The following is a 27909-nucleotide window of genomic DNA, read 5'->3' on the forward strand; positions in this document are numbered from 1 at the left end:
GAATAGTGAGTGCAGCTCTGGAGTATAATACAGGATATAACTCAGGATCAGTAATGTAATGTATGTACACAGTGACTGCACCAGCAGAATAGTGAGAACAGCTCTGGAGTATAATACAGGATGTAACTCAGGCTCAGTAATGTAATGTATGTACACAGTGACTGCACCAGCAGAATAGTGAGTGCAGCTCTGGAGTATAATACAGGATATAACTCAAGATCAGTACAGGATAAGTAATGTAATATATGTGCACAGTGACTGCACCAGCAGAATAGTGAGTGCAGCTCTGGAGTATAATACAGGATGTAACTCCGGATCAGTGCAGGATCAGTAATGTAATATATGTGCACAGTGACTGCACCAGCAGAATAGTGAGTGCAGCTCTGGAGTATAATTCAGGATCAGTACAGGATCAGTAATGTAATGTATGTACACAGTGACTGCACCAGCGGAATAGTGAGTGCAGCTCTGGAGTATAATACAGGATGTAACTCAGGATCAGTACAGGATCAGTAATGTAATGTACACAGTGACTCCACCAGCAGAATAGTGAGTGTAGCTCTGGAGTATAATACTGGATGTAACTCAGGATCAGTACAGGATCAGTAATGTAATATATGTGCACAGTGACTGCACCAGCAGAATAGTGAGTGCAGCTCTGGAGTATAATACAGGATGTAACTCAGGATCAGTAGAGGATCAGTAATGTAATGTATGTACACAGTGACTGCACCAGCAGAATAGTGAGTGCAGCTCTGGAGTATAATACAGGTGGTAACTCAGGATCAGTACAGGATCAGTAATGTAATGTATGCACAGTGACTGCCCCAACAGAATAGTGAGTGCAGCTCTGGAGTATAATACAGGATGCAATTTAGGGTCCATAAAATTGCACTAATTTGCCATGCAGCCTGCAATATAAAGAATGGTACTCTTTCTCCTAGCTCTATACTAGATATAATCCAGTACATATACACTAATATATAAATAAGGGTTAACACTAGAACTGCAAAAGGGGTCATAATGACCCTTTGCCTTTATTTTTTGCTTTAATAATTTGCTTAGTTTTTTCTAATTGCTGTGACTTTAATATATTTTTTGTTCTCTTTACAATATATATTGCAATCAACAAAATAGACTTATTTTTTTCGATTCTATAAAAAAGATATCGGTTCTAAAAAATCATATAACTGAAATAGAAAAAGAACACCTTTTAAAGTAGAGTACTATATACAACTTTGGACGTAGTCGTAAAGAAAGTTTCCATTCTTTAACCTGCAGGCTGCATTCAGCAAACTAAAAAAAAAGAAAAGAAAATGGAAAACCTTGTAAGATTAAAATGAAATTTTTGGGTACTCACCGTAAAATCTCTTTCTCGGAGCCTTCATTGAGGGACACAGGAAACCATGGGTGTATGCTGCTGCCATTCGGGGGCTGACACAAGGCAAAAAAAGCTAACTCCTCTCCAGCAGAATATGCAGTGGGGAAAGTATTTAGTCAGCCACCAATTGTGCAAGTTCTCCCACTTAGAAAGAGGAGAGAGGCCTGTAATTGACATCATAGGTCGACCTCAACTATGAGAGACAAAATGAGAAAACAAATCCTGAAAATCACATTGTCTGATTTGGAAAGAATTTTTTTCAAATTCTGGTGGAAAATAAGTATTTGGTCAATTACAAAAGTTCATCTCAATACTTTGTTATATATCCTTTGTTGGCAATGACAGAGGTCAAACGTTTTCTGTAAGTCTTCACAAGGTTGGCACACACTGTTGCTGGTATGTTGGCCCATTCCTCCATGCAGATCTCCTCTACAGCAGTGATGTTTTGGGGCTGTCGCTGGCAACACGGACTTTCAACTCCCTCCAAAGGTTTTCTATAGGGTTTAGATCTGGAGAGAGGCTAGGCCACTCAAGGACCTTGAAATGCTTCTTACAAAGTCACTCCTTTGGTGCCCTGGCGGTGTGCTTGGGATCATTGTCATGCTGAAAGACCCAGCCATATTTCATCTTTAATGCTCTTGCTGATGGAAGGAGGTTTGCACTCAAAATCTCACCATACATGGCCCCATTCATTCTTTCATGTACACGGATCAGTTGTCCTGAGAGAAACAGCCCCAAAGCATGATGTTGCCACCCCCATGCTTCACAGTAGGTATGGTGTTCTTTGGATGCAACTCAGTTTCTTTCTCCTCCAAACACCAAGCAGTTCTACTTTGGTTTCATCTGACCATATGGCATTCTCCCAATACTCTTCTGGATCATCCAAATGCTCTATAGCAAACTTCAGACGGGCCTGGACATGTAATGGCTCAAGCAGGGGGACACGTCTGGCACTGCAGGATCTGAGTCCCTGGTGGCGTAGTGTGTTACTGATGGTAGCCTGTGTAACGTTGGTCCCAGCTCTCTGCAGGTCATTTACTAGGTCCCCCCGTGTGGTTCTGGGATTTTTGATCACCATTCTTGAGATCATTTTGACCCCACGGGGTGAGATCTTGTGTGGAGCCCCAGATCGAGGGAGATTATCAGTGGTCTTGTATGTCTTCCATTTTCTAATTATTGCTCCCACAGTTGATTTCTTCACACCAAGCTGCTTGCCTATTGCAGATTCAGTCTTCCCATCCTGGTGCAGGGCTACAATTTTGTTTCTGGTGTCCTTCGACAGCTCTTTGGTCTTCACCATAGTGGAGTTTGGAGTGTGACTGTTTGAGGTTGCGGACAGGTGTCTTTTATACTGATAACAAGTTCAAACAGCTTCCAGTACTACAGGTAATGAGTGGAGGACAGAGGAGCCTCTTAAAGAAGAAGTTACAGGTCTGTGAGAAACAGAAATCTTGCTTGTTTGTAATTGACCTAACACTTATGTTCCACCAAAATTGGAAAACATTTCTTTCCAAATCAGACAATGTGATTTTCAGGATTTGTTTTCTCATTTTGTCTCTCATAGTTGAGGTCTACCTATGATGCCAATTGCAGGCCTCTCTCATCTTTTTAGGTGGGAGAACTTGCACAATTGGTGGCTGACTAAATACTTTTTTTCCCCACTGTACCCAGCAACCGGCACAAAAGCTCATCAGTTAGTGAGAAAGCAGTAGGAGAAGCAATATAGACACAACAACATAGTTGAAAAACAACATGGCAGAAAACAAACTAACCTTATACAAGGGCGGGTGCTGTCTCCCCCAATGAAAGCTCAGAGAAAGAGATTTTGCGGTGAGTACCCAAAATCTTAATTTCTCTATCACTTCATTGGGGGACAGAGGAAACCATGGGACATCCAAAAGCAGTCGCAAGGGTAGGTAAAAGAACAGTACCCTCAAGTCTGAGTTCGGGCCACTGCAGCATGCAGAACCTTTCTACCAAGGTTCTCATCCAACAAGGCGTAGGTGTAAACCCTGTAGAACTTTGCGCCGGTATGAACAGAAGACTATGTAGCAGCTTTGCAAAGCTGCATGGCCAATGCCTGGTGTCGGACAGGCCAAGGAGGCCCCTACTGCGTGAGTGGAGTGAGCCATGACCCTGAGTGGACTCGCTCTGTCCCTTAACAGATAGGCTTCCGAATAACAGAACGGACCCAACGGGCAGTGGTAGATCTGGAAGCAGGGAGGTCTCTTCGAGGACCTTCGGGAATTATGAACAGCAAATCCGCTCGTCTGAAGGGTGCCGTCCTGGAAAGATAGAGACGAAGGGCTTTTACCAGGTCCAGTTTGTTTAGTAACCGCTCCCGAGGGTGAGAGGAATATGGGCAAAATGAAGGAAGTATTATTTCTTCCTTGAGGTGAAAAGAGGAAATCACCTTAGGGACAAAGCATGGTATTGGACGCAGGACCACCTTGTCCTGGTGGAACAACAGGTATGGGGAATGGCAAGAAAGAGCCGCAAGTTCAGACACTTGTCTGATTGAGGTGATGGGTACCAGGAAGGCAACTTTCCAGGAGAAATTGATTTCTCGTAGCGGTTCGAATGGGGACTCCTGAAGGACATCGAGAAATAAGTTGAGATCCCAAATTTCTACCTGTGGCCGGTAAGGGGAAACAGAGTATGCGACCCTTTGAAGGAAGGTCCTGATCTGCATACTGGATGCTAGTTTCTTCTAAAACAGAATGGAAAGCGCCGAAACCTGACTCTTAAGGGAACTGTCGGACATTGCAGATTAAAGACCCGACTGCAAAAATGCCAAAAGAGATGGCAGAGAAAAAGCAATGGATGTGGCCTGGTTGGCTTTGTACCAGTAGAAAAAGACCTTCCATGTACGGTGGTAAATGCAAGGGGAAGAAGGCTTCCTTGCTCTAATCGTGGTCTGAATAACCTGGTGGGAGAAACCGGCAGACCTCAGCACCGCGGCTTCAACAGCCATGTCATTAAATTGAGCAACTAAGAATTCTGGTGGAAGAGAAAACTCTGTGAGAGAAGATCTGGAAGATGAGCAAGTTTCCGTGGAGTGTTCGCGAGTAGATTGATTACTTCTGCATACCAGGATCTCCTGGGCCAGTCTGGAGTTATGAATATGACGGGTACGTCCTCCGCCTTGATCTCCGTGACCACCCTGGGGATCAGTGGTAGAGGAGAGAACAGGGAATTGCCAGCTATTAGAGTCTATTGCTAGGGGACATCCTGGATACAAACTGTGTAACCTTCTGGTTCCATCTGGATGCCATTAGATCAACGGCGAAAGTTCCCAATCTAAGGCAGATCTTATCGAAGACCAACAAATTCAGGGACCATTCACGGGTGGTGAGACCCTCAAGGCTGAGAAAATCGGCTGCCAAGTTATCCATTCCCGGGATGTGCACCTCTGAGATTGCCGGTACTTTCCGTGACCGGATCCAAGCCACTTCTGACTTAGAGTTCCTCATTGGTGGTTGATGTATGCCACTGCCATGGCAATGTCGGATTGGACTCGTATCGGACGGCCATAGAAAAGGTTCTGCTTGTGAAGCAGAGAAAGAAAGATTTCTATGAGTTCCAGAATGTTGATGGGAAGAGACTATTCCTGAGCGTTCCATCGGCCCTGGACTGTTAGGTCTTGAAAAAAAGCTTTCCCAATTGAGCAGACTGTCATTCATTGTTAAAACCTTCCTCTCTAGGTGGTAGATCAGAGTGACACAACCCCACACTGTCGTCCTCATATGCCGTAACTGAAAGAAAAGGGAAATGATTAATAAATCACAACAAAATGTAAGGTAGAAACGGGACTGAGTCCAGACCTGTGTCTGCCTCCTACTGACACTAAGCTAAAGCTGATAACTTCATGCTGGTTGGTGGGGTGAACCCTGCTGGGGAGGAGCTAACTTTTTTTGCCTAGTGTCAGCCTCCGAGCGGCACCAGCATACACCCATGGTTTCCGGTGTCCCCCAATGAAGCGATAGAGAAACAATGTTCATATCTGGCAGTGGCTTTTTCCTTGAAGCTTAGTGACTCCTATAACTGCACAGGACTACAATTACCTAAATATTTAGAGGTTGATGGTGGTGGGATCTTTCCTACTTTGGGATTTAATGTGTAACCTGCTGCTCCCCCGTCTTATAGGCCATTATTAGTGAATAATTCTCTGATAGAGATTTCTCCAGTGTATGGTGGGGTATTAGTATCTGGGTGCGGTTGGGACCCTTATATCTCTGGGTATGGTCTCTACCAGTCTGCAGGGATCATGTGATGGGGGGGTCCGGTTCACTGGAAGGTAATGCGGGTGCGTGGTAGTGGAGACTCGTGACTGGAAAAGTTGCCGACTTAAAACTTTAATCAGCTTAGCTCTTCCTTCCGCGATTCGTCGTCTTCGCTGGGAAACCGGAGCCCTGCAGAAATCATGCATGCTTGGCTTTCCCTAACATCTAGAGCCATAATCCATTAATTGTCTCATCTAACGATTCCCATGGAGGAAACCCACCAGCGATGGGGGAGGGTGGAGTGGACTGTCACGTGTCCCGATTGTAACATTCTCATCCCATGTTCTGTCTTGTATTTAACCTGTTTTTGTTTCTTTTTTCCATTTTATTAATTTTTTGTCCATGTGTTTGACTGACTTCAGGCAGCGCGAGAAAGAGCTCCCGAATGAGCGGCGGGGTTAAGCATTTTGTGCCAGGACACTTGGATGGCAGTCCGTCCAATAGCTTTTCCCGAGGAGGTTAGTAAGTGAGAGCCACCATGGCTACAAATCCTTTTCATGAGAATCCCATCCAGCAGGACGTCCATTGCTGCAGCGGATGATCTATGGACGCCCCTTTAATAATGCAAAGTTCCCCGACTGCCGGTGGCATTACAGCTCCAAAAAGGAAAGTTTAGTGACACCTAATATAGGTGCTCAAGTGGTCCCCATTGTTTGCCACCCAGCTTTCCGAGGAACACACATTTAAAAAAGAAAAACATTCAAATCTAATATTTAAAGGGATTTCCTTGCTTTTTATATTGATGTTTTGTCAATATCTGATCTGTGGGGGATCCGGCACCCCCATAGATCGGCATTTTCAGCTCCTGCAGCGGCAAGATGTAAACAGTGAATGGAGCCAAACAACTCAGCTCCGTATACTCTGTAGTGGCCGTTCTCGGTTACTGCATCTCTGCTCTGTACACTGTAGTGGTTGTTCTCAGATACTGTAGCTCAGCTCTGTACACTGTGCAGTGACTGTCCTCGAGTACTGCAACTCAGCTCCGTATACTCTGTAGTGACCGTTCTCTGGTACTGCAGCTCAGCACTGTACACTGTGTAGTCACCGTTCTCTGGTACTCCTGCTTTACTCCTATTCATTGCGTAGTTGCTGTTCCCAAGTCCTGCAGAACAGTTCCTATTGAAGTGTATGGGAGCGGAGCTGCAGTACCTGAGATTGGCCACAACACAGTGTATGGAGCTGAGATACAGTATCCGAGAACAGCCACTACACAGTGAACGGAACTGAGCTACAGTATCCGAAAACGCCCACTACACAGTGAATGGAACTGAGCTACAGTATCCGAGAACGCCCACTACACAGTGAACGGAACTGAGCTACAGTATCCGAAAACGCCCACTACACAGTGTACGGAGCTGAGCTGCAATACACAAGAAGAGCCACTACACAGTATACAGAGCTGCAGTACCCGAGAACAGCCACTACATAGTGTACGGAGCTGAGCTACCGTATTCGAGAACGGCCACTACACAGTGTACAGAGCTGAGCTGCAGTATCCGAGAACGGCCGCTACACAATGTACAGAGCTGAGCTGCAGTATCAGAGAACGGCCGCTACACAGTGTACGGAGCTGAGCTGCAGTATCCAAGAACTTCCGCTACACAGTGTACGGAGCTGAGCTGCAGTATCAGAGGACTGCCACTACACAGTGTAACGGCGCTGAGCTGCAATATCAGAGAACGGCCACTACACAGTGTACAGAGCTGATCTGCAGTACCCAAGAACAGCCACTACACAGTGTATGGAACTGATCTGCAGTACCCGAGAACAGCCACTACACATTGTACAGAGCTGAGCTGCAGTACCCGAGAACGGCCACTACACAGTGTACGGAGCTGAGCTGCAGTACCCGAGAACGGCCGCTACAGTGTACAGAGCTGAGCTGCAATATCAGAAAACTGCCACTACACATTGTACAGAGCTGAGCTGCAGTACCCGAGAACGGCCACTACACAGTGTATGGAACTGATCTGCAGTACCCGAGAACTGCCGCTACACAGTGTACAGAGCTGAGCTGCAGTATCCGAGAAAGGCCGCTACACAGTGAACAAGAGCTGAGCTGCAGTATCAGAGAACTGCCGCTACACAGTGAACAAGAGCTGAGCTGCAGTATCAGAGAACTGCCGCTACACAGTGTACGGAGCTGAGCTGCAGTATCCGAGAACGGCCAATACACAGTGTACGGAGCTGAGCTGCAATATCAGAGAACGGCCGCTACACAGTGTACAGAGCTGAGCTGCAATATCAGAGAACGGCCGCTACACAGTGTACGGAGCTGAGCTGCAATATCAGAGAACTGCCGCTACACAGTGTACAGAGCTGAGCTGCAGTACCCGAGAACGGCCACTACACAGTGTACGGAGCTGAGCTGTAGTACCCGAGAACGGCCACTACAGTGTACAGAGCTGAGCTGCAATATCAGAAAACTGCCACTACACATTGTACAGAGCTGAGCTGCAGTACCCGAGAACGGCCACTACACAGTGTATGGAACTGATCTGCAGTACCCGAGAACTGCCGCTACACAGTGTACAGAGCTGAGCTGCAGTATCCGAGAAAGGCCGCTACACAGTGTACGGAGCTGAGCTGCAATATCAGAGAACTGCCGCTACACAGTGAACAAGAGCTGAGCTGCAGTATCAGAGAACTGCCGCTACACAGTGTACAGAGCTGAGCTGCAGTATCCGAGAACGGCCACTACACAGTGTACGGAGCTGAGCTGCAATATCAGAGAACGGCCGCTACACAGTGTACAGAGCTGAGCTGCAATATCAGAGAACGGCCGCTACACAGTGTACAGAGCTGAGCTGCAATATCAGAGAACTGCCGCTACACAGTGTACGGAACTGATCTGCAGTACCCGAGAACGGCCACTACACAGTGTACAGAGCTGAGCTGCAATATCAGAGAACTGCCGCTACACAGTGTACAGAGCTGAGCTGCAGTATCCGAGAACGGCCACTACACTGTGTACGGAGCTGAGCTGCAATATCAGAGAACGGCTGCTACACAGTGTACAGAGCTGAGCTGCAATATCAGAGAACGGCCGCTACACAGTGTACGGAGCTGAGCTGCAATATCAGAGAACTGCCGCTACACAGTGTACAGAGCTGAGCTGCAGTACCCGAGAACGGCCACTACACAGTGTACGGAGCTGAGCTGTAGTACCCGAGAACGGCCGCTACAGTGTACAGAGCTGAGCTGCAATATCAGAAAACTGCCACTACACATTGTACAGAGCTGAGCTGCAGTACCCGAGAACGGCCACTACACAGTGTATGGAACTGATCTGCAGTACCCGAGAACTGCTGCTACACAGTGTACAGAGCTGAGCTGCAGTATCCGAGAAAGGCCGCTACACAGTGTACGGAGCTGAGCTGCAATATCAGAGAACTGCCGCTACACAGTGAACAAGAGCTGAGCTGCAGTATCAGAGAACTGCCGCTACACAGTGTACAGAGCTGAGCTGCAGTATCCGAGAACGGCCACTACACAGTGTACGGAGCTGAGCTGCAATATCAGAGAACGGCCGCTACACAGTGTACAGAGCTGAGCTGCAATATCAGAGAACGGCCGCTACACAGTGTACAGAGCTGAGCTGCAATATCAGAGAACTGCCGCTACACAGTGTACGGAACTGATCTGCAGTACCCGAGAACGGCCACTACACAGTGTACAGAGCTGAGCTGCAATATCAGAGAACTGCCGCTACATAGTGTACAGAGCTGAGCTGCAATATCAGAGAACTGCCGCTACACAGTGTACAGAGCTGAGCTGCAATATCAGAGAACTGCCACTACACAGTGTACAGAGCTGAGCTGCAATATCAGAGAACTGCCACTACACAGTGTACAGAGCTGAGCTGCAATATCAGAGAACTGCCACTACACAGTGTACAGAGCTGAGCTGCAATATCAGAGAACTGCCACTACACAGTGTACAGAGCTGAGCTGCAATATCAGAGAACTGCCACTACACAGTGTACAGAGCTGAGCTGCAATATCAGAGAACGGCCACTACACAGTGACCAAGGGCTGAGCTGCAATTTCAGAGAACGGCCGCTACACAGTGTACAGAGCTGAGCTGCAATATCAGAGAACTGCCGCTACACAGTGTACGGAACTGATCTGCAGTACCCGAGAACGGCCACTACACAGTGTACAGAGCTGAGCTGCAATATCAGAGAACTGCCGCTACACAGTGTACAGAGCTGAGCTGCAGTATCCGAGAACGGCCACTACACTGTGTACGGAGCTGAGCTGCAATATCAGAGAACGGCTGCTACACAGTGTACAGAGCTGAGCTGCAATATCAGAGAACGGCCGCTACACAGTGTACGGAGCTGAGCTGCAATATCAGAGAACTGCCGCTACACAGTGTACAGAGCTGAGCTGCAGTACCCGAGAACGGCCACTACACAGTGTACGGAGCTGAGCTGTAGTACCCGAGAACGGCCGCTACAGTGTACAGAGCTGAGCTGCAATATCAGAAAACTGCCACTACACATTGTACAGAGCTGAGCTGCAGTACCTGAGAACGGCCACTACACAGTGTATGGAACTGATCTGCAGTACCCGAGAACTGCTGCTACACAGTGTACAGAGCTGAGCTGCAGTATCCGAGAAAGGCCGCTACACAGTGTACGGAGCTGAGCTGCAATATCAGAGAACTGCCGCTACACAGTGAACAAGAGCTGAGCTGCAGTATCAGAGAACTGCCGCTACACAGTGTACAGAGCTGAGCTGCAGTATCCGAGAACGGCCACTACACAGTGTACGGAGCTGAGCTGCAATATCAGAGAACGGCCGCTACACAGTGTACAGAGCTGAGCTGCAATATCAGAGAACGGCCGCTACACAGTGTACAGAGCTGAGCTGCAATATCAGAGAACTGCCGCTACACAGTGTACGGAACTGATCTGCAGTACCCGAGAACGGCCACTACACAGTGTACAGAGCTGAGCTGCAATATCAGAGAACTGCCGCTACACAGTGTACAGAGCTGAGCTGCAATATCAGAGAACTGCCGCTACACAGTGTACAGAGCTGAGCTGCAATATCAGAGAACTGCCACTACACAGTGTACAGAGCTGAGCTGCAATATCAGAGAACTGCCACTACACAGTGTACAGAGCTGAGCTGCAATATCAGAGAACTGCCACTACACAGTGTACAGAGCTGAGCTGCAATATCAGAGAACTGCCACTACACAGTGTACAGAGCTGAGCTGCAATATCAGAGAACGGCCACTACACAGTGACCAAGGGCTGAGCTGCAATTTCAGAGAACTGCCGCTACACAGTGTACAGAGCTGAGCTGCAATATCAGAGAACTGCCGCTACACAGTGTACGGAGCTGAGCTGCAATATCAGAGAACTGCCGCTACACAGTGAACAAGGGCTGAGCTGCAGTATCCGAGAACGGCCACTACACAGTGTACAGAGCTGAGCTGCAGTATTCGAGAATGGCCGCTACACAGTGTACAGAGCTGAGCTGCAGTATCCGAGAACTGCCACTACACAGTGTACGGAGCTGAGCTGCAGTACCCGAGAACGGCCACTACAGAGTGTACGGAACTGATGTGCAGTATCCGAGAACTGCCACTACACAGTGTACAGAGCTGAGCTGCAGTATCCGAGAACTGCCACTACACAGTGTACGGAACTGATCTGCAGTACCCGAGAACGGCCACTACACAGTGTAGCTGAGCTGTTTGGCTCTATTCACTGTTTACACCCAACCAGACCTTGATTGGTGGGTGTGCCGGATGTCGGACCCCCACAAATCTGATATTAGTAATCTGTCCTAAGGATCGGACACTAGTATTGTAAGCTTGGAAATCCCCTTTAACTCCTTGATAGCAACTTATGTTCAAATGGGTATTTTAGGTGGAAAATATGTAAAAAATAAAATCCCCCAACAATCACTGAATGAGCACTAACCAGTCTGCATCCGCAGCAGTTCAGCAATTAATGCTGTTTGCTCTTCATTCTATGGGGAACTACTACACCCAGCATGCTCTGCCCATTGCAGCCTGGTTAATTCCATTGTGTGGACCCGGCCGGGAAGGAAAAAGTTTGATAGTTGTGTCTTGTCATTCCCCCCCCCCCCCGTGTATCACTCACTGGTTTTTCATTTACCTGCGCTGACGATCCACGTAACAATCTGTTCCTATAAATCCCATACAACCAATGACATCCTCATCTCCAACTTACATCATCCTCATCATCTCACAGAGCAGGAAAGATCAGATCCCCATAGAAGAGAACTAGTAATAAACGTTATTACATCGTTAAAGTGTGTACAGTGCGTGCATTAATGTACTTCCCCATTGTTGTCGTCTGCCGTCTTCAGCGCTGCTCTGTTGCTCTCCTGCATCATGTGATCGCAGCTCTTTTTTTGTCAGCTCACACTATCAGCCTCGTTCATAGATGATGTACATTGAGAAAATGACTTCCGGTCAAAGAGAAGACTCTGTAGTGATCTGTCTAGTCTCCACTGCGGTCACATAATGCTGGAAACGGCCGACGACAACAATGGGGACGTATGATAATGCACGCACTTTGCCAACTTTAATGATGGATAACAAACGGGACCATATTAAATGCTGGGGTTCTACTTTAACATAATAGTAAAGATTATTTTGGCTTTAAGAATCTATAAAAAGGTGGACATCAACCCCCGACACACAAGGACATTGTCACCATTGTTGGTGTCCGATATTATCTATTCCCCAAGAACTAAAAAAGCTAAAAAGCAAATGAACAAAATAATAGAAACAAAAAAAAAAGCTTTACAATTCTAAAAGTTTATTAAAGGAAACTGCAGAGTATTAATATTATTACTACCACTGATTGTTTTTAGCACTTGTTATTAATGTTTATTAAACTTTTTGGTTAGTTATTACTGTTTTGGTTGGTAACAATTGTCCCAGTAATAACAATAATAGAAATACTAATCAAAAATGGGAATGAAATGACTAATTTATCCCTTTTTTAATATGTGAGGTTTTTCGCTGATTTTCTCTGCTGTCTGCTGCTCCTTGGCTTGCTGTTGTCTTTGTCCTTCCAGTTATTGTGTGTGATCTGCTCTAATCTGTAACTTTCTCACTTTCTTTCCTCCTTTTCTTCTGACAAGTTCTGGGTTACAGGGATAAGCTCTTCTCACAGACACATCTCACAGCTAAGGAAAGAATACAGAATACAGGTACCTGCCCTCAGGCGGTCATCATCGGTCCCCTTCATCATCCTCATCATTACCATGTGGACATTTAGGACTCCACCCCTCATATCATCCTAATGTAATGCCTGACACCGCCATAGATAACGGGAGGGAAGCCGAGCACAGGATCAGGGGAGATTTAGCGACTGTGTCCGTAGTTAACAAGTTTACAAAACTGAGTGAATTTTGCAACATTTTTCACTCGCCAGCCCAAGTTGCATGTTTTTTCTTCATTGACTCCCTCATGGATCCTGTTATGTTGGGACTTATAGCAGGTCGCCCAGTTTGACCATGATTATGAAATAATACGTCCCCAGCTTCATATTTTCTGGATTTTGCCACTTTGGGTCCAGGAAATCTGGGTGGCTACCATTGTGGAAGCTTTAATGGTGTCCAGCCGCCGGGATTCCCGGGCTACCATTATTCCCAGTGGTCCGCATTGGCCACAGATACTAAAGGGGTTGTCACACAACATCTCCAGAATCCTGAATATCACTCACTGCTGAACTGACAAATTTTGCCCTGAAAAGCGGCCATATTGCTCTACACCCAAAAGCAAAGAGCCTTTCACTGGCTCAAACACAGGGGACCCAAATAAAATGCAATATATTTATTTAGAGACTTGCTGTGCATCGGTGTCTGTGCTTACGGTGTCGCTCTGCACCATATATTGCCTCCATTGCTCTTGGCCTTTTGCTTTGCATTGGTTGTCAGTGCTCTGGTTCTCTTGCTGCCACCTCTCCCCTCCGGCTGCCACCTCTCCCCTCCGGCTGCCACCTCTCCCCTCCGGCTGCCACCTCTCCCCTCCGGCTGCCACCTCTCCCCTCCGGCTGCCACCTCTCCCCTCCGGCTGCCACCTCTCCCCTCCGGCTGCCACCTCTGCCCTCCGGCTGCCACCTCTGCCCTCCGGCTGCCACCTCTGCCCTCCGGCTGCCACCTCTGCCCTCCGGCTGCCACCTCTGCCCTCCGGCTGCCACCTCTGCCCTCCGGCTGCCACCTCTGCCCTCCGGCTGCCACCTCTGCCCTCCGGCTGCCACCTCTGCCCTCCGGCTGCCACCTCTGCCCTCCGGCTGCCACCTCTCCCCTCCGGCTGCCACCTCTCCCCTCCGGCGGCCCCCTCTCCCCTCCGGCGGCCCCCTCTCCCCTCCGGCGGCCCCCTCTCCCCTCCGGCGGCCCCCTCTCCCCTCCGGCGGCCCCCTCTCCCCTCCGGCGGCCCCCTCTCCCCTCCGGCGGCCCCCTCTCCCCTCCGGCGGCCTCCTCTCCCCTCCGGCGGCCTCCTCTCCCCTCCGGCGGCCTCCTCTCCCCTCCGGCGGCCCCCTCTCCCCTCCGGCGGCCCCCTCTCCCCTCCGGCGGCCCCCTCTCCCCTCCGGCTTCCTCCTCTCCCCTCCGGCTTCCTCCTCTCCCCTCCGGCTTCCTCCTCTCCCCTCCGGCTTCCTCCTCTCCCCTCCGGCTTCCTCCTCTCCCCTCCGGCTTCCTCCTCTCCCCTCCGGCTTCCTCCTCTCCCCTCCGGCTTCCCCCTCTCCCCTCCGGCTTCCCCCTCTCCCCTCCGGCTTCCCCCTCTCCCCTCCGGCTTCCCCCTCTCCCCTCCGGCTTCCTCCTCTCCCCTCCGGCTTCCTCCTCTCCCCTCCGGCGGCCACCTCTCCCTTCCGGCGGCCACCTCTCCCTTCCGGCTGCCGGACATTACTACCATGGTGGCATTGCTCCCCGCTGCCTACCTGGCCGGCCCAAGTCTACAAACGATTCTTGCTATTTCCATTCACTAATTCTCCCTCTTGTGTCCAGGTGTCTGGGCCAGTCTGCGCTCCAGCAACCGCCTTATCACCACCCAAACACCACTGGTAGATGTTGGCGCTCGGCTTGCTGGGAAGGACCACACCCCGTCCTACACGGACCACACGACCCTGCAGAACCAGCTGTTAAAGCGCCAGGCTGCCCTTTATATCTTCGGAGAGAAATCTCAGCTGAGGGTAAGAAGTGATCACTTTAATATAATGGCACCTGATGGTTCTGTTCATACTCCGCAGCTGCTGCAGCATTATCTGCATGGGGTGAACATTGGGTCTTATACATTTTACATTATTGTGTCTATTTTGCCTGCAGTGTAAATAATGGAGAAACTTAAGGACAGGAGAAGTTACAACTGTATAACAATGCAGATTTGTGTTACGTGTTACCCTTGGAGAGCTAACTGGCACCCCGTCTTGGCACTGTAGTGGCGGTCACCCAGCAGAGGCTTATAGCGTATTCCCGCCATGTATATCGTCCAGCACATCTGTGCGTAGAGCCATGTCCTCTCTGGCGGAGCTGTAGGGTGTCGCGGCCCCGGCACTAGACCCTATCAGCACATTCCCCGCATAGCAGAGGCGACCAGCTCTCCATACCATCAGCCTCCACTTACATACACAACTCGATGATCCCACGACCCATACGCTTAACCCGCCGTGTCTGCAGGACGTTGCTCCTCGTCGTGTGACATTCTCCTTCCTATCACTTTCATTTTATGGCCTCGGTCCAAGAACATCAGCGGCAGAAATTCCTAAAATCAAAACTTTCTCCAAGAGTAGCCCGATGTTTCTTTCCCCTTCCTAGAAGGGAAGGTCTCCTCCGCCGGTAGCTGCTCAGCCGAGAGGTGGACATCGCCCTCTGACTTATAAAAGTGACGCTTAATACTTTGTAATAGATTTGTCATTTTCAAGATTGGCGAATGGCAACCGCTGCCAAAATCCTGGAAAGACCCGGATTAGGATTTTGGTGCCAGTTAGACAATCTTCTGATACATTGTAACAAACTATGAGAAGAGGAGAGAGATTTTTGTTGAGGTCACCGAGAAATGTTGACCCTATAGGGATTCCTGTCTGATCCAGGAGAGTAATCCCATTATCTCGCTGTATTATAATAAACAAGGATATAATTTCCAGGCGACCGGCGATGCAGCGATAAGTCCCAGCGACCGGTGCGTTATTCCCGCCTGTGGTTCATAGCGCAGTTATGTGAAGCATCTCTGGCCCCGCCGCCTTTCCGGGACCTTAATCACTGAGTGGCGCTCCCCGCACTGTATGTTTGTTATGGAGACGGTGTTCGCTACGAGAGCCGTCATTTATCTTACAGATTTGCTTTACATACCGGGTCTGTAGCGCGGCAGCGACAATTTATAGGACAGGAAGCAGCACACTGTGTGCACACCAGTCATGGATGGAAAATGATAAAGATGGCGGCTCTCGATATGGCGGAGGCTACTTATTGACTTTTGGTCATTTTTAGGTGCTTCAAATAATTTTCTCTGTTCACATCTAAAGCTGCTTTCAAATCAACGCTCTGTCGTCCTATCTTAGAGCAGCTCAGGTGTAAGTGTCATCTGCTCTGTGCTAAGCAGCAGAGATACAAGTTTAGCTTTAGATGTGACCAGTGTGTAAGAGGCGATGGAACGTAGATACTCTGCAGAGAGGAAGCCGCAGACTGTCAGGGTGCATGAAATAGAGACCGTTCATTGTCGGATTCTCGATGGGTGTCAGCATTGTATCTGCAAATGCATAATGTTGCGAGGGGGTGCAGTGTTGTAGCACGGCACAGCAGGGTAGCACAGTGTTGCATGGTGATGCAGGTTGGCGCAGTAGGTTGCAGGGTGGAACAGCATTATGGTGAGTGTTGCAGGATGTCGTGGCATGCTTCACAGTGGCACACTGTAGCAAGGAGGCGTGAGGTGATGCAGGATGTTGCACAGCATGATGCGGAGTGGTGCAGGGTGGCGCTGCATAAATGCATGGTGTTGTAGGGTAGCACAGTGTTGCAGGGCGGCACTGCATGATGCGGGTGGTGTACTGTAGGGTGGCTCGGTGTTGCAAGATGACGCTACATGATGCTGGACGGTGTAGTGTTGCAGGATGGCGTTGCATGATGTGGGGTGGTGTAGTGTTGCAGGGTGGCGCAGCATGCTGGAGGGCGCTGTAGTGTTGTAGGGTGGCATTGCATGATGCAGGGTGTTGTAGGGTGGCACAATATTGCAGGGTGGTGTAGTGTTGTAGGGTGGCACAGTGTTGCAGAATGGTGCTGCATGATGCAGGGTGGTTCAGTGTTGCAGGATGACATAGTAGCGCAGCATGATGCAGAGTGATGCAGTGTCTTGCGGGGTGATGCATCGTGAAGCCGCCCCTTCTGTATGATGAACATCTGTCCTTTCTTCCATCAGGGCTTTAAGTTTGACTTCGCTCTGAATTGTGAATTTGTGCCGGTCGAGTTTGGTGACAACCGCCAAGTAAAAGCAAGTTTTAAGAAGTTGATGAGAGCCTGTGTGCCAAGCAGCGTGCCCGGAGACTCCGACGCCACTTTTTTCAAGTCACTGGGAGACTCTGAGTGGTTCCTGCAGGTGATTTTCATGCTTTTGTTCAGATCTCCTGGATGGAGTACAGCACTGTGACTTTACCTGTGTTTATACACTGTGTATATCAGCTGTCCTCCATGCTCTATACACCTACATCTCTTTTCTGGAGACCTGCTGAAAGACTCTGAAGTTCATGCTGTTTTCTGATCTCCTGCAAGGTGGCATGACTAATTAAACTGCCCACCTTTCTGTACCATCCTCCATCTCTTTCATCTTATCCTATCTCTACCATGTATTGTGTAAATTTCCGACCCTCCTTTCCACCCTCAGGACTTCTCTCGTGCTACATCGGTAATCGCCTTGTCCTAGGAGAGCAGCAGATTTCATAGATAACAACCATCCTCTAATCCAGCACACATCGGACCCATCTGATGGCAGATTATTGGAATTTTACTATTTCTCCTCCTTTTGCTCACGTGTCGTGTGTATATTCCACAGATACACAGAATAATCCAGTTGTCGGTCATCATCTCTGAGCTCCTGGAGTGCGGCTCCTCCGTGATGGTCAGTCTGGAGGACGGATGGGACATCACCACCCAGGTAAAGGCATCTGACTACCACCCCCTCCAAATCGGAGGAAGGGTCACTAATTCGATATGTAATAGGATTATGGGAGTTCTCTGCAATGGCAGTCGTTTGGGTTGTCACTCAGCTTTCCCAAAGTTACAGATATAACTAAAATAACAGGAAAAAAATGTGTCGTCGTTTTCTGGGAAAGCTGGGTGACAACCATTCTGGTCTCTGTCGGGGTTCCTACTGAACTTTTTGGGACCTAAATACGAATATGCCAGTAATACAGAAGCGGGTGGCACATTGACCACTCAAGGATCTAGGAAAGCCGTGTTGTGACCCCTATGGAAGCTGAGCTATTGTTCTTACTACCCAGCTTTCCAAGGAGCTGATAAAGCTGAGAAGTGGCGAGGGGGATGTTTTGTGTCCAGGATTGCTGTTCATTGTAGGCTTCATCCTGCAGATCATCTCGCTGGTGCAGCTCCTCGGAGACCCCTATTACCGCACCCTCGATGGCTTCCGCATGTTGATAGAGAAAGAATGGCTTTCTTTCGGCCATAGATTCAGCCAGCGCTCCAACCTGTCGCTCAGCAGTCAAGGCAGCGGATTCGTGCCCATCTTCCTGCAGTTCCTGGACTGCGTCCATCAGGTGAGAGTATTTTTGGAAACTTTTTATTTGCAGGGACGGCTGTCGACAAAGCGCCGTGTGTTGAGTTAAAGGAGTTTTGTGGAGAGGATCGGCGGAGGTCTGACCCCCGGTTCAGTAACCTGTGCAGCTCCGTACAATGCGTTGAATAAGAACTGATCTGCAGCAAAGCCAGAAAACCCCTTTAATTTTGCTTTTACATATTTCCAGGTCCAGAATGTCTCCAGTCACATCCAAAGCTGCATTTACAATTCTGCCCTTTCAGAGTTATAGGTTGGGTTCAGACGTTGCCTATTTGGTGCTGATTTTCTGCCCATAATCTCACCCATGTACAGTGGTTTTTGGTTTGTACGGTATCCATGCAGAAATTTGTTTTTTTGTTGCGTTTCTTGAAATTGCAGCATACCCATTTCTGCTCCTTTTTGGTGATTGTTTATTTAGGGACCCTAAATTCACAAGTTATTACGCTGGCCTGGCATTGTGTTGGTGCCTTTATGCAAAAAAAAAAAAATTTGCACATAAAAACGCAAGATTGGCTGTGGAACATATGCTACGGATTTTAGCTGCAAAAATGCTGCGGATTTTAGCTGCAGAAATGCTGCAGATTTTAGCTGCAGAAATGCGGCAGATTTTAGCTGCAGAAATGCGGCAGATTTTAGCTGCAGAAATGCGGCAGATTTTAGCTGCAGAAATGCTGCGGATTTTAGCTGCAGAAATGCAGCGGTTTTTAGTTTAGAAATCCACGCGTAAAATCCGCACCATAGATCTCGTCTCTCACCGATCTCCATATACTGACTTGTCGCTCTTTTAATTTGCACTCCTAATCTGCTGCTCACACGCAGACCACCGTATCCTGGCACATGAGGACCTGATTATTGGCATCTGGTTACTATGTGCACATCCATACGTTCCCCTTCTCCTGGCAGACGGCTGATGACAGATCCTCTTTTTATTTCTAGGGTTATGAAAACTTGTCCACACGCTAACGCCGAGTTATAAATATCCCTGCCAGGAACGTCGGCATGTAATCTCCTATAACAGATCGCTGTTTATAATCTCTGACAATCCGCAGGTGTCACAACACCTCCAGGATCCCGGCAACCGCGTGCTAACAGAGATCAGAACCTAGATCTTCTCCAGTAAGATGAAAACTATTGCTCCCAGTTATCAGCCCAGGGAGGGAGGGAGCAGCAATTTTGGTCAATCTGATTGTAAGGTCAGGTAGCACTCAATGCCAAGTAGCTGCTGCAAAAGTACGGTGCATAAAACAGGAATGGAGATCTGTGATTGGATGAAGAAGTAGGACTATCCATCATCATAACTGTGTGCCCCTCCTGGCTCTCTGCCCCCAGCACATGTGTGCCCATATCCCAGCGCACGCGCCCAACACGCCATTCAACAACACGCAGTCTCTGCCAGGAGAGAACGATTCGCAAACATGTTTATGCCAAATTTTCCAGGTGTCAGCTGAGTCCACAAACATGTAAAATCATCCATTGTGTGACTTTATTTTCTTCTAAGAATAACATCTGCAAGGACGGAGGATAAAATTGTCCAGCGATGTCATCGTTCTGCCGTTCCTGGGTTTTGTAAGCTGGCACTCGGGAAACATCAGCACATAACAAAAGCCTCCCCCATACACATTGGACTAATGTCAGCCCAACCTGCCAATATCGATGGGTTCGGCCAATGTGTTCGGGAGCCCTGGGCAATTATTTGTTAGGGGAGATAAGAATCCAGCATGTCTGATTTTGGACGACCAATTCTTTTGTCCCCCCCCTCCCCCCAGATATTCGGCAGCGATTTCGTTTTCACAGTACCCTAGTGGTCTCAATGCGCCATCATTCACCCAATGTTTCTATAGGCCTCCATTTATCAGTTGGAGGCCAACACTGTGTTATTTTCGCCTATGTCTGGTCGTTACATGTCTGCATACTCTTTAACTGTATAGGAAACCTTGGCAAAAAACATAACGTGAATTTTTCTTTTTGCAATTGCTCTGTATGCTAGACAGATTTTTTAGCATAGTCGGGCTTTGCACTCCAAAAAGTGGCCATAAACGCAGGCCGCTCCTAGTTTTACCACCTACACCTATACATTATAACTAAGCCTCAGCTGTCTGGGCAGAATTATATTACCACGGATTTTTAGCCCCTCAGCATAAGCTAAACTCGCAAGCAAGTTTACATGTGTCAGTTTGTTCTCTGCAAGCAAGTTTACGGCTGATGTATCCAATGTTCTATGTGTAAGGGGTGATCAAGCTCTACCCACTTCAGCATCACTCCACTCCGCTTACACAGTCATCGAGACCATCGGCGGCTCAGTAGCCACATGCTCGATCCGGTGTCGCGTCTGTCCCTGACACCCTCCTGTTTTCTTTTTTGCAGATTCACAATCAGTATCCCACAGAGTTCGAGTTCAACCGTCACTATCTGAAGTTCCTGGCATTTCATCACGTCTCCAATCGCTTCAAGACTTTCCTGCTGGACTCGGACTACGAGCGGCTGGAGCACGGTATGTGACGGCGGCACTCTCTCACCCCCACCCCCCACTCTGCTCTCACCATTCCACCGAGGACCTCAATAATTGCAAGTCCTGTTTAGAGAAGTGAAGGTCGATGACCGGAGGAGCTATGGGAGGAATGTGCAGAATCCAGGATTTGTGTCCTCTCCATCATAACTCACTGATGAGGCAGCCGTCGCCTGCACCACAGACCGGTGGCTTCTGACACCGCACATCATGACACATGGATAATAGCCGGGGGAGGGGGCGAGCGCTAATGAAACAAGTTGGGGCTTTATTGTATAAAATATGTCCAGAAATGAAATCACCAAGGCCCGATTCATTATTGCATTTCTTCCTTTTTTTTTAATGTTTTTCTTGCACCTGAAACTTTTGAAACTTTTAAGTGGAACACAACTTTTTGCACGAAAAAAGGTTTTGAAAAAATGCAAAATTCGAGAGCTTTTTTTTTTATTTTGCGCAAATGATGAATTGGACCCATATTGGTTTTTAGGTGTGAAATCCCTCCAACGTCTGCTCCTTATCTGGGGTGGGGGATATTTTTGGGGGGTTACACCGCAAACTTTGACTAATGTATAGAAAGATTGTTGCCGTAAATGAAGACAAATGCTGCAAAATTCTACGTTAATATGCGTCAGGTGGTACATTAGTCTCCCGATCATTTCTAGCATTGAAATGAGCCTGCAAAAAAAGTCGGAATGTGCGCGTAAAAATTTTGCGTTGACTTGTAACACTTGACACATTGGTCTCAGGATCTTATCCAAATTTACTAAAAATCCTTGAAAAGTTGGCGGAATTTCCAACAAATAATTGCATCAAATAATAATCAAGTAATTGAAATTGCATCAAATAATTAAGGTGACAACTGTGGAGTGACAGTGAGTACACAAAATATTTGGAGCAGTTTACGCCATTTTTTTTTACGTCTGTTAGAAAGTTTCAGAACTTCATTCTATCCTTTTTATTGCAGAGAGTTTCTGGTTTTTGTGCTCGGACAGTAAATAATTGTCTTCTTCCCACTGACCGCGAGTCCCTTTTTTTGTTGCAGGCACCTTATTTGAGGATAAAGGCGACAAGCACACAAGGAGAGGGATCTGTGTCTGGGAATACATCGAGCGGACGCACAAGAAGAGCCCCGTCTTCTTCAACTATCTCTATTCCCCAACGGAGATGGAGGTACATGAAAGAACGAAGGAAGCGGCCACGTCGTCGGGCCTCCACCTCTGTAACCTCCTTTGTCTTGTCCCTTCTAGCCTCTAAAACCAAGTGCCAACATCTCCACCTTAAGGAAGTGGGAGTATTACACCGAAGAGACCTTGGCCTCTGGTCCCTCCTATGATTGGACGATTGTCCCGTCTCGGCTAAACGCGTCTGAAGAACAGGCGGAGGAGACATCGCAGCACGGGAAGAGGAAAGTGGTGTGGCCGTGTTATGACGACGTGGCCAAAGTGCAGCCGGACGCCATCACGCACCTGATGACGGTAAGTTCTTGTGGCTGCACCCGTTACCCACTTTTTTAGGAACGGAGCTGAGAACCTGCGGCGTGCGACCCCCTGCCCTCTCTTCGTCCCAGGAAACGTTCCTTCATTGTCTTCAAAGCCTGAATCAAATATTCGGAAGCAATTTCCTTCTTGTGTTCCCTAATCTGAGGGTTATTGTCACACGAGCCGCCGCTCCCCGGCCCGGCATTTACACCTTTGCCTTGGAGGAAACTCCAGACAGTAACTTGGTCCAGAAATTCGCACAACTAGTGATCCACCCCCAAAAAAATAAAACGTGTCGTGGGATATCTCTGCTCACAAACTGCAGTCCTATGTAACACCAGAGCTGTCTCGGGGTTTGGATAATGTAGTAGATGTCCCCTGCAGTCCTATGTAACACCACAAATAAAAGTGATAAATCTGACTGCAAATGATGTTGTAGAGATCTCCTGCAGCCCTATGTAATACCGCAAATAACAGTGATCATTCTGATTACAGTTAATGTAGTTTGTTACCTGCAGTCCTATGTAATACCGCAAATAACTCCAAGTACAAATATTGTAGATGTCCCCTGCAATCCTATGTAACACCACTGATAACACAATGATGACTCTAAGTATAGTTAATGTAGTAGATGTGACCTGCAGTCCTATGTAACACCACAGATGACACAGTGATGTCTCTCGGAATACAGATAATGTAGCTGATGTCACCTTCAGTCCTATGTAACACCACTAGTAACATAGTAATGTCTCTCTAAGTACAGATAATGTAGTAGATATTACCTGCAGTGCTATGTAACACCACTGATAACACAGTGATATTTTTCTGACTACATATAATGTAGATGATGTTACCTGCAGTCCTATGTAACACCACTGATAACACAATGATGTCTGAATATAGTAAGTGTAGTAGATGTCACCTGCAGTCCTATGTAACACCACTGATAACACAATGATGTCTGAGTATAGTAAGTGTAGTAGATGTCACCTGCAGTCCTATGTAACACCACTGATAATAGTAATGTCATTGAGTTGAGATAACGTAGTAGATGTGAACTGCAGTCCTATGTAACACCACAGATAACAGTGATAACTTTGACTACATATAATGTAGTTGGTTACCTGCAGTCCTATGTAACACCCCTGATAACACAGTGATATCTATCTGACTACATACAGTACAGACCAAAAGTTTGGACACACCTTCTCATTTAAAGATTTTTCTGTATTTCCTTGACCATGAAAATTGTACATTCACACTGAAGGCATCAAAACTATGAATTAACACATGTGGAATTATATACTTAACAAAAAAGTGTGAAACAACTGAAAATATGTCTTATATTCTAGGTTCTTCAAAGTAGCCACCTTTTGCTTTGATGACTGCTTTGCACACTCTTGGCATTCTCTTGATGAGCTTCAAGAGGTAGTCACCGGAAATGGTCTTCCAACAATCTTGAAGGAGTTCCCAGAGATGCTTAGCACTTGTTGGCCCTTTTGCCTTCACTCTGCGGTTCAGGTCTGGTGACTGTGGAGGCCAGGTCATCTGCGTAGCACTCCATCACTCTCCTTCTTGGTCAAATAGCCCTTACACAGCCTGGAGGTGTGTTTGGGGTCATTGTCCTGTTGAAAAATAAATGATGGTCCAACTAAACGCAAACCGGATGGAATAGCATGTCGCTGCAAGATGCTGTGGTAGCCATGCTTGTTCAGTATGCATTCAATTTTGAATAAATCCCCAACAGTGTCACCAGCAAAGCACCCCTACACCATCACACCTCCTCCTACATGCTTCACTGTGGGAACCAGGCATGTAGAGTCCATCCGTTCACCTTTTCTGCGTCGCACAAAGACACGGTGGTTGGAACCAAAGATCTCAAATTTGGACTCATGAGACCAAAGCACAGATTTCCACTGGTCTAATGTCCATTCCTTCTGTTCTTTAGCCCAAACAAGTCTCTTTTGCTTGTTGCCTGTCCTTAGCAGTGGTTTCCTAGCAGCTATTTTACCATGAAGGCCTGCTGCACAAAGTCTCCTCTTAACAGTTGTTGTAGAGATGTGTCTGCTGCTAGAACTCTGTGTGGCATTGACCTGGTCTCTAATCTGAGCTGCTGTTAACCTGCGATTTCTGAGGCTGGTGACTCGGATAAACTTATCCTCAGAAGCAGAGGTGACTCTTGGTCTTCCTTTCCTGGGGCGGTCCTCATGTGAGCCAGTTTCTTTGTAGCGCTTGATGGTTTTTGCAACTGCACTTGGGGACACATTCAAAGTTTGCCCAATTTTTCGGACTGACTGACCTTCATTTCTTAGTAATGATGGCCACTCGTTTTTCTTTACTTAGCTGCTTTTTTCTTGCCATAATACAAATTCTAACAGTCTATTCAGTAGGACTATCAGCTGTGTATCCACCTGACTTCTGCACAACACAACTGATGGTCCCAACCCCATTTATAAGGCAAGAAATCCCACTTATTAAACCTGACAGGGCACACCTGTGAAGTGAAGACCATTTCCGGTGACTACCTCTTGAAGTTCATCAAGAGAATGCCAAGAGTGTGCAAAGCAGTCATCAAAGCAAAAGGTGGCTACTTTGAAGAACCTAGAATATAAGACATATTTTCAGTTGTTTCACACTTTTTTGTTAAGTATATAATTCCACATGTGTTAATTCATAGTTTTGATGTCTTCAGTGTGAATGGACAATTTTCAAAGTCATGAAAATACAGAAAAATCTTTAAATGAGAAGGTGTGTCCAAACTTTTGGTCTGTACTGTATATTGTAGTAGATGTTACCTGCAGTCCTATGTAACACCACAGATAACACCGTGATAACTTTCTGACTACATATAATGTAGTAGATGTCACCTGCAGTCCTCTGTAACACCCCTGATAACACTGTGATATCTTTCTGACTACATATAATGTAGTAGATGTTACCTGCAGTCCTATGTAACACCGCATGTGATGCAAGAATTGCAGGATTTTTTGTTTTACATGTGTTGGAACAATAGAGAACAGCTGTTGCAGAAGTATTCACACCTACAAGCTCATATCCTAAAACTATTTTTGGGCCCATCGTCCATTCTGCATTTCAAGTAGATCTTCCACGTGTAGAATTTCCGGCTTGGAAAACACTTCTGTTTCTTTCCGCCCCCCACAAATTGGTAAAGCAGAAGGTTCCCTGGGGTTTGGCGGTGAGGACCAATGCGTCACGTTACTGCGGGGCCAGGATGGGGCATGTGGTAGTCGGCCCCTGACCAGCGGGCCGGCATGACAAGTATCGCCTTTCCCACCCTCGCTCCCAGAGGACGGTGCACTAAATGCTGCTCCATCAGCTCCTCCGGTATTTTTCCATGCCTTTTTTGAGAAGTTTTTACAACCGAAAACCTAAACCTTTTTTTGTGTCCATCTCTTCCTTTTCCTACATCCCAAGAATGTGTCTAAGTTACGTTCCCATCTAGATGTCAGAACAATAGGTCGAGGAAAGGACGCGGCGTGCTCGCCCCCTGTTCTCCGTAAAATGATTCCATTCATTGCCTTTTGGTTCAAGTAAAAAATAAGTGAATGTTACTTTTGGCTCTGGTCATCCAAAAGTTCTGGAGTCCGAGAGATCCATAAAGGAGATGTAACCCCCCTCCTCCCCCCAGTATATGATGAGCTGATAGAGGAACGTTGTGTCCCTCCCGCAGGAGATCGACAGGCTGGAGAGCATGTTAAACCAGAGTTCAGAGCGGTGGCAGATTCTGTGGGAGAAGGCCAAGGTCAAGCTGAAGGAGGACGCCAAGAAGGAGAAAGTAAATACCAGGGTCCTGTGCCGGCTACAAATAGTCAAAACACAGACATTCATTTATCAGACGTTGCAAGTTATAACTATTTTATTTTTTTTGCCTTTTATTATTTCATGTGTTTTAGGGGATTTTAGCAGGAATTTTCATACAAAAGCCATTACAAACCTCTTGATTAAAAAAAAAAAAAAAAAAAAATTTTTTTATTAATTTTAAGAAAGATTTTCACAAAGGCAAAAATAAAAAAAAAATAACAACAACCATACAAACATTGGAGAAACACAATTCTCCACCCCGCAACCTTAAGAAGCATTAAATATGAGTTATTTATACATCTTGGCTCTGCAAAACCATCATAATTAGATGAACGTAGTAACAATAGTCAATCCAATTCATTACAAACCTCATTAGTATCTTACGAATTTGTGCAAATTAAAGCACAAATTCTGTACAGCATATATATATGTCCAAAATGACCGGACAATTTTTTACTTTTTGCTTTTCAGCAGCCAAAACATTGTTTTCTCACTGACGTGACTGCTCAAGGCTTTGTTTTATTTGGATTATTTTATTTTTTTAGCATGAACGTGTCATTTACCGTATATAGAAAAAAGAGCTAGCGCTCCTGTGTATGGGCGCGGTGGCTGAACGGTAGGCCAAACCATTCTAGGCCGACAGGCAGTCAGAGTATTGATGACATTGAACTGTCGCTTTAGCAGGAGAGAAACTAAACGATAGCCGGCACTCACAGCTTCTTAGAAGAATTGCTTTATTGATCCAGTAGTATAAAAGGCACAAAAAATGGTTGAACACAACAGCACAAAAATTACAAAGGCAGAAAATAAATATCCACTGTGCTCCCAGGCAACATGTTTCAGACCTACATGGTCCTTTGTCCAGCCTCACTAACAGTCAGGCCATGTAGGTCTGAAACATGTTGCCTATGAGCGAAGCGGATATTTATTTTTCTGCCTTTTTAATTTTTGTGCTGTTGTGTTCAACCATTTTTGTACCTTTTATACTACTGGATCAGTAAAGCAATTCTTTTAAGAAGATGTGAGTGCCGGCTATCGTTTGGACCATTGCTTCTACTGGAATATTTTGCCATGCACCTGGATAGGTGAGCCCATTGCTCCTTTTTCACATCTCTCCCGCTATGCTATGTTTGATGTAGAGGAACCCGGCCAACCTGATGTCCGCCAACCTACAGTCTTATCAGAAGACGTCCATGGTGCACCTGCCAGACAGCGGTTTAGGAGACGACCAGAACATCACATCTTCACCTTCCAACGGGGTCGACCGGAGATCAGCAACACTATACAATCATTTTACCTCCAAGAATGAAGAGAACAGGTGCGGGAAATCACTCCAGGGCTACGGAAAGTTGGAATTATCAGGCCAGTCATGTCCTCAGCTTGCAGAGGTCCCTGGTCTGGGAGCGGCTCCACGTTCTCATCTGCAGCTGCTGTCTAATCTTAGAAAGTATCCAAAGGATAGGTGATAACTTGCAGATCGGTGGGGGTCTGCTACTGGTCCCAGCAGGTTGGACCTTCACTGATCCTTAAGTACCTTTTAATGATGGGAATAACCCTTCGAAAGAAGCCATAAAATATACAGTTTTGTAGTGTAACCCGAGTATCTCCTCCAGTTGATGCTCCACTGATTCTGGAAGAATTTTTCATTTTCTCCTGTGCCCC

General features: G+C 47.1%; 1 protein-coding gene across 1 annotated transcript in view; it reads left to right on the top strand.

Moving 5' to 3' along the window:
* SBF2 (SET binding factor 2) overlaps positions 1-27909 on the top strand; it is a 273321-nt gene that overhangs the window by 236185 nt on the left and 9227 nt on the right. Inside the window, exons 29-39 of the mRNA XM_073657906.1 lie at positions 6027-6122; positions 12801-12869; positions 14667-14851; positions 17071-17247; positions 17701-17802; positions 18236-18421; positions 20806-20932; positions 21990-22117; positions 22195-22422; positions 26117-26221; positions 27387-27565. Of these exons, the coding sequence (XP_073514007.1) occupies positions 6027-6122; positions 12801-12869; positions 14667-14851; positions 17071-17247; positions 17701-17802; positions 18236-18421; positions 20806-20932; positions 21990-22117; positions 22195-22422; positions 26117-26221; positions 27387-27565 (1582 nt within the window). The remainder of the gene's footprint in view (positions 1-6026; positions 6123-12800; positions 12870-14666; positions 14852-17070; positions 17248-17700; positions 17803-18235; positions 18422-20805; positions 20933-21989; positions 22118-22194; positions 22423-26116; positions 26222-27386; positions 27566-27909) is intronic.

This window comes from Phyllobates terribilis, unplaced genomic scaffold (genome assembly GCF_046119375.1).
Source record: "Phyllobates terribilis strain yellow unplaced genomic scaffold, ASM4611937v1 Scaffold_13__5_contigs__length_258822181, whole genome shotgun sequence".
NCBI lineage: Eukaryota > Metazoa > Chordata > Amphibia > Anura > Dendrobatidae > Phyllobates > Phyllobates terribilis.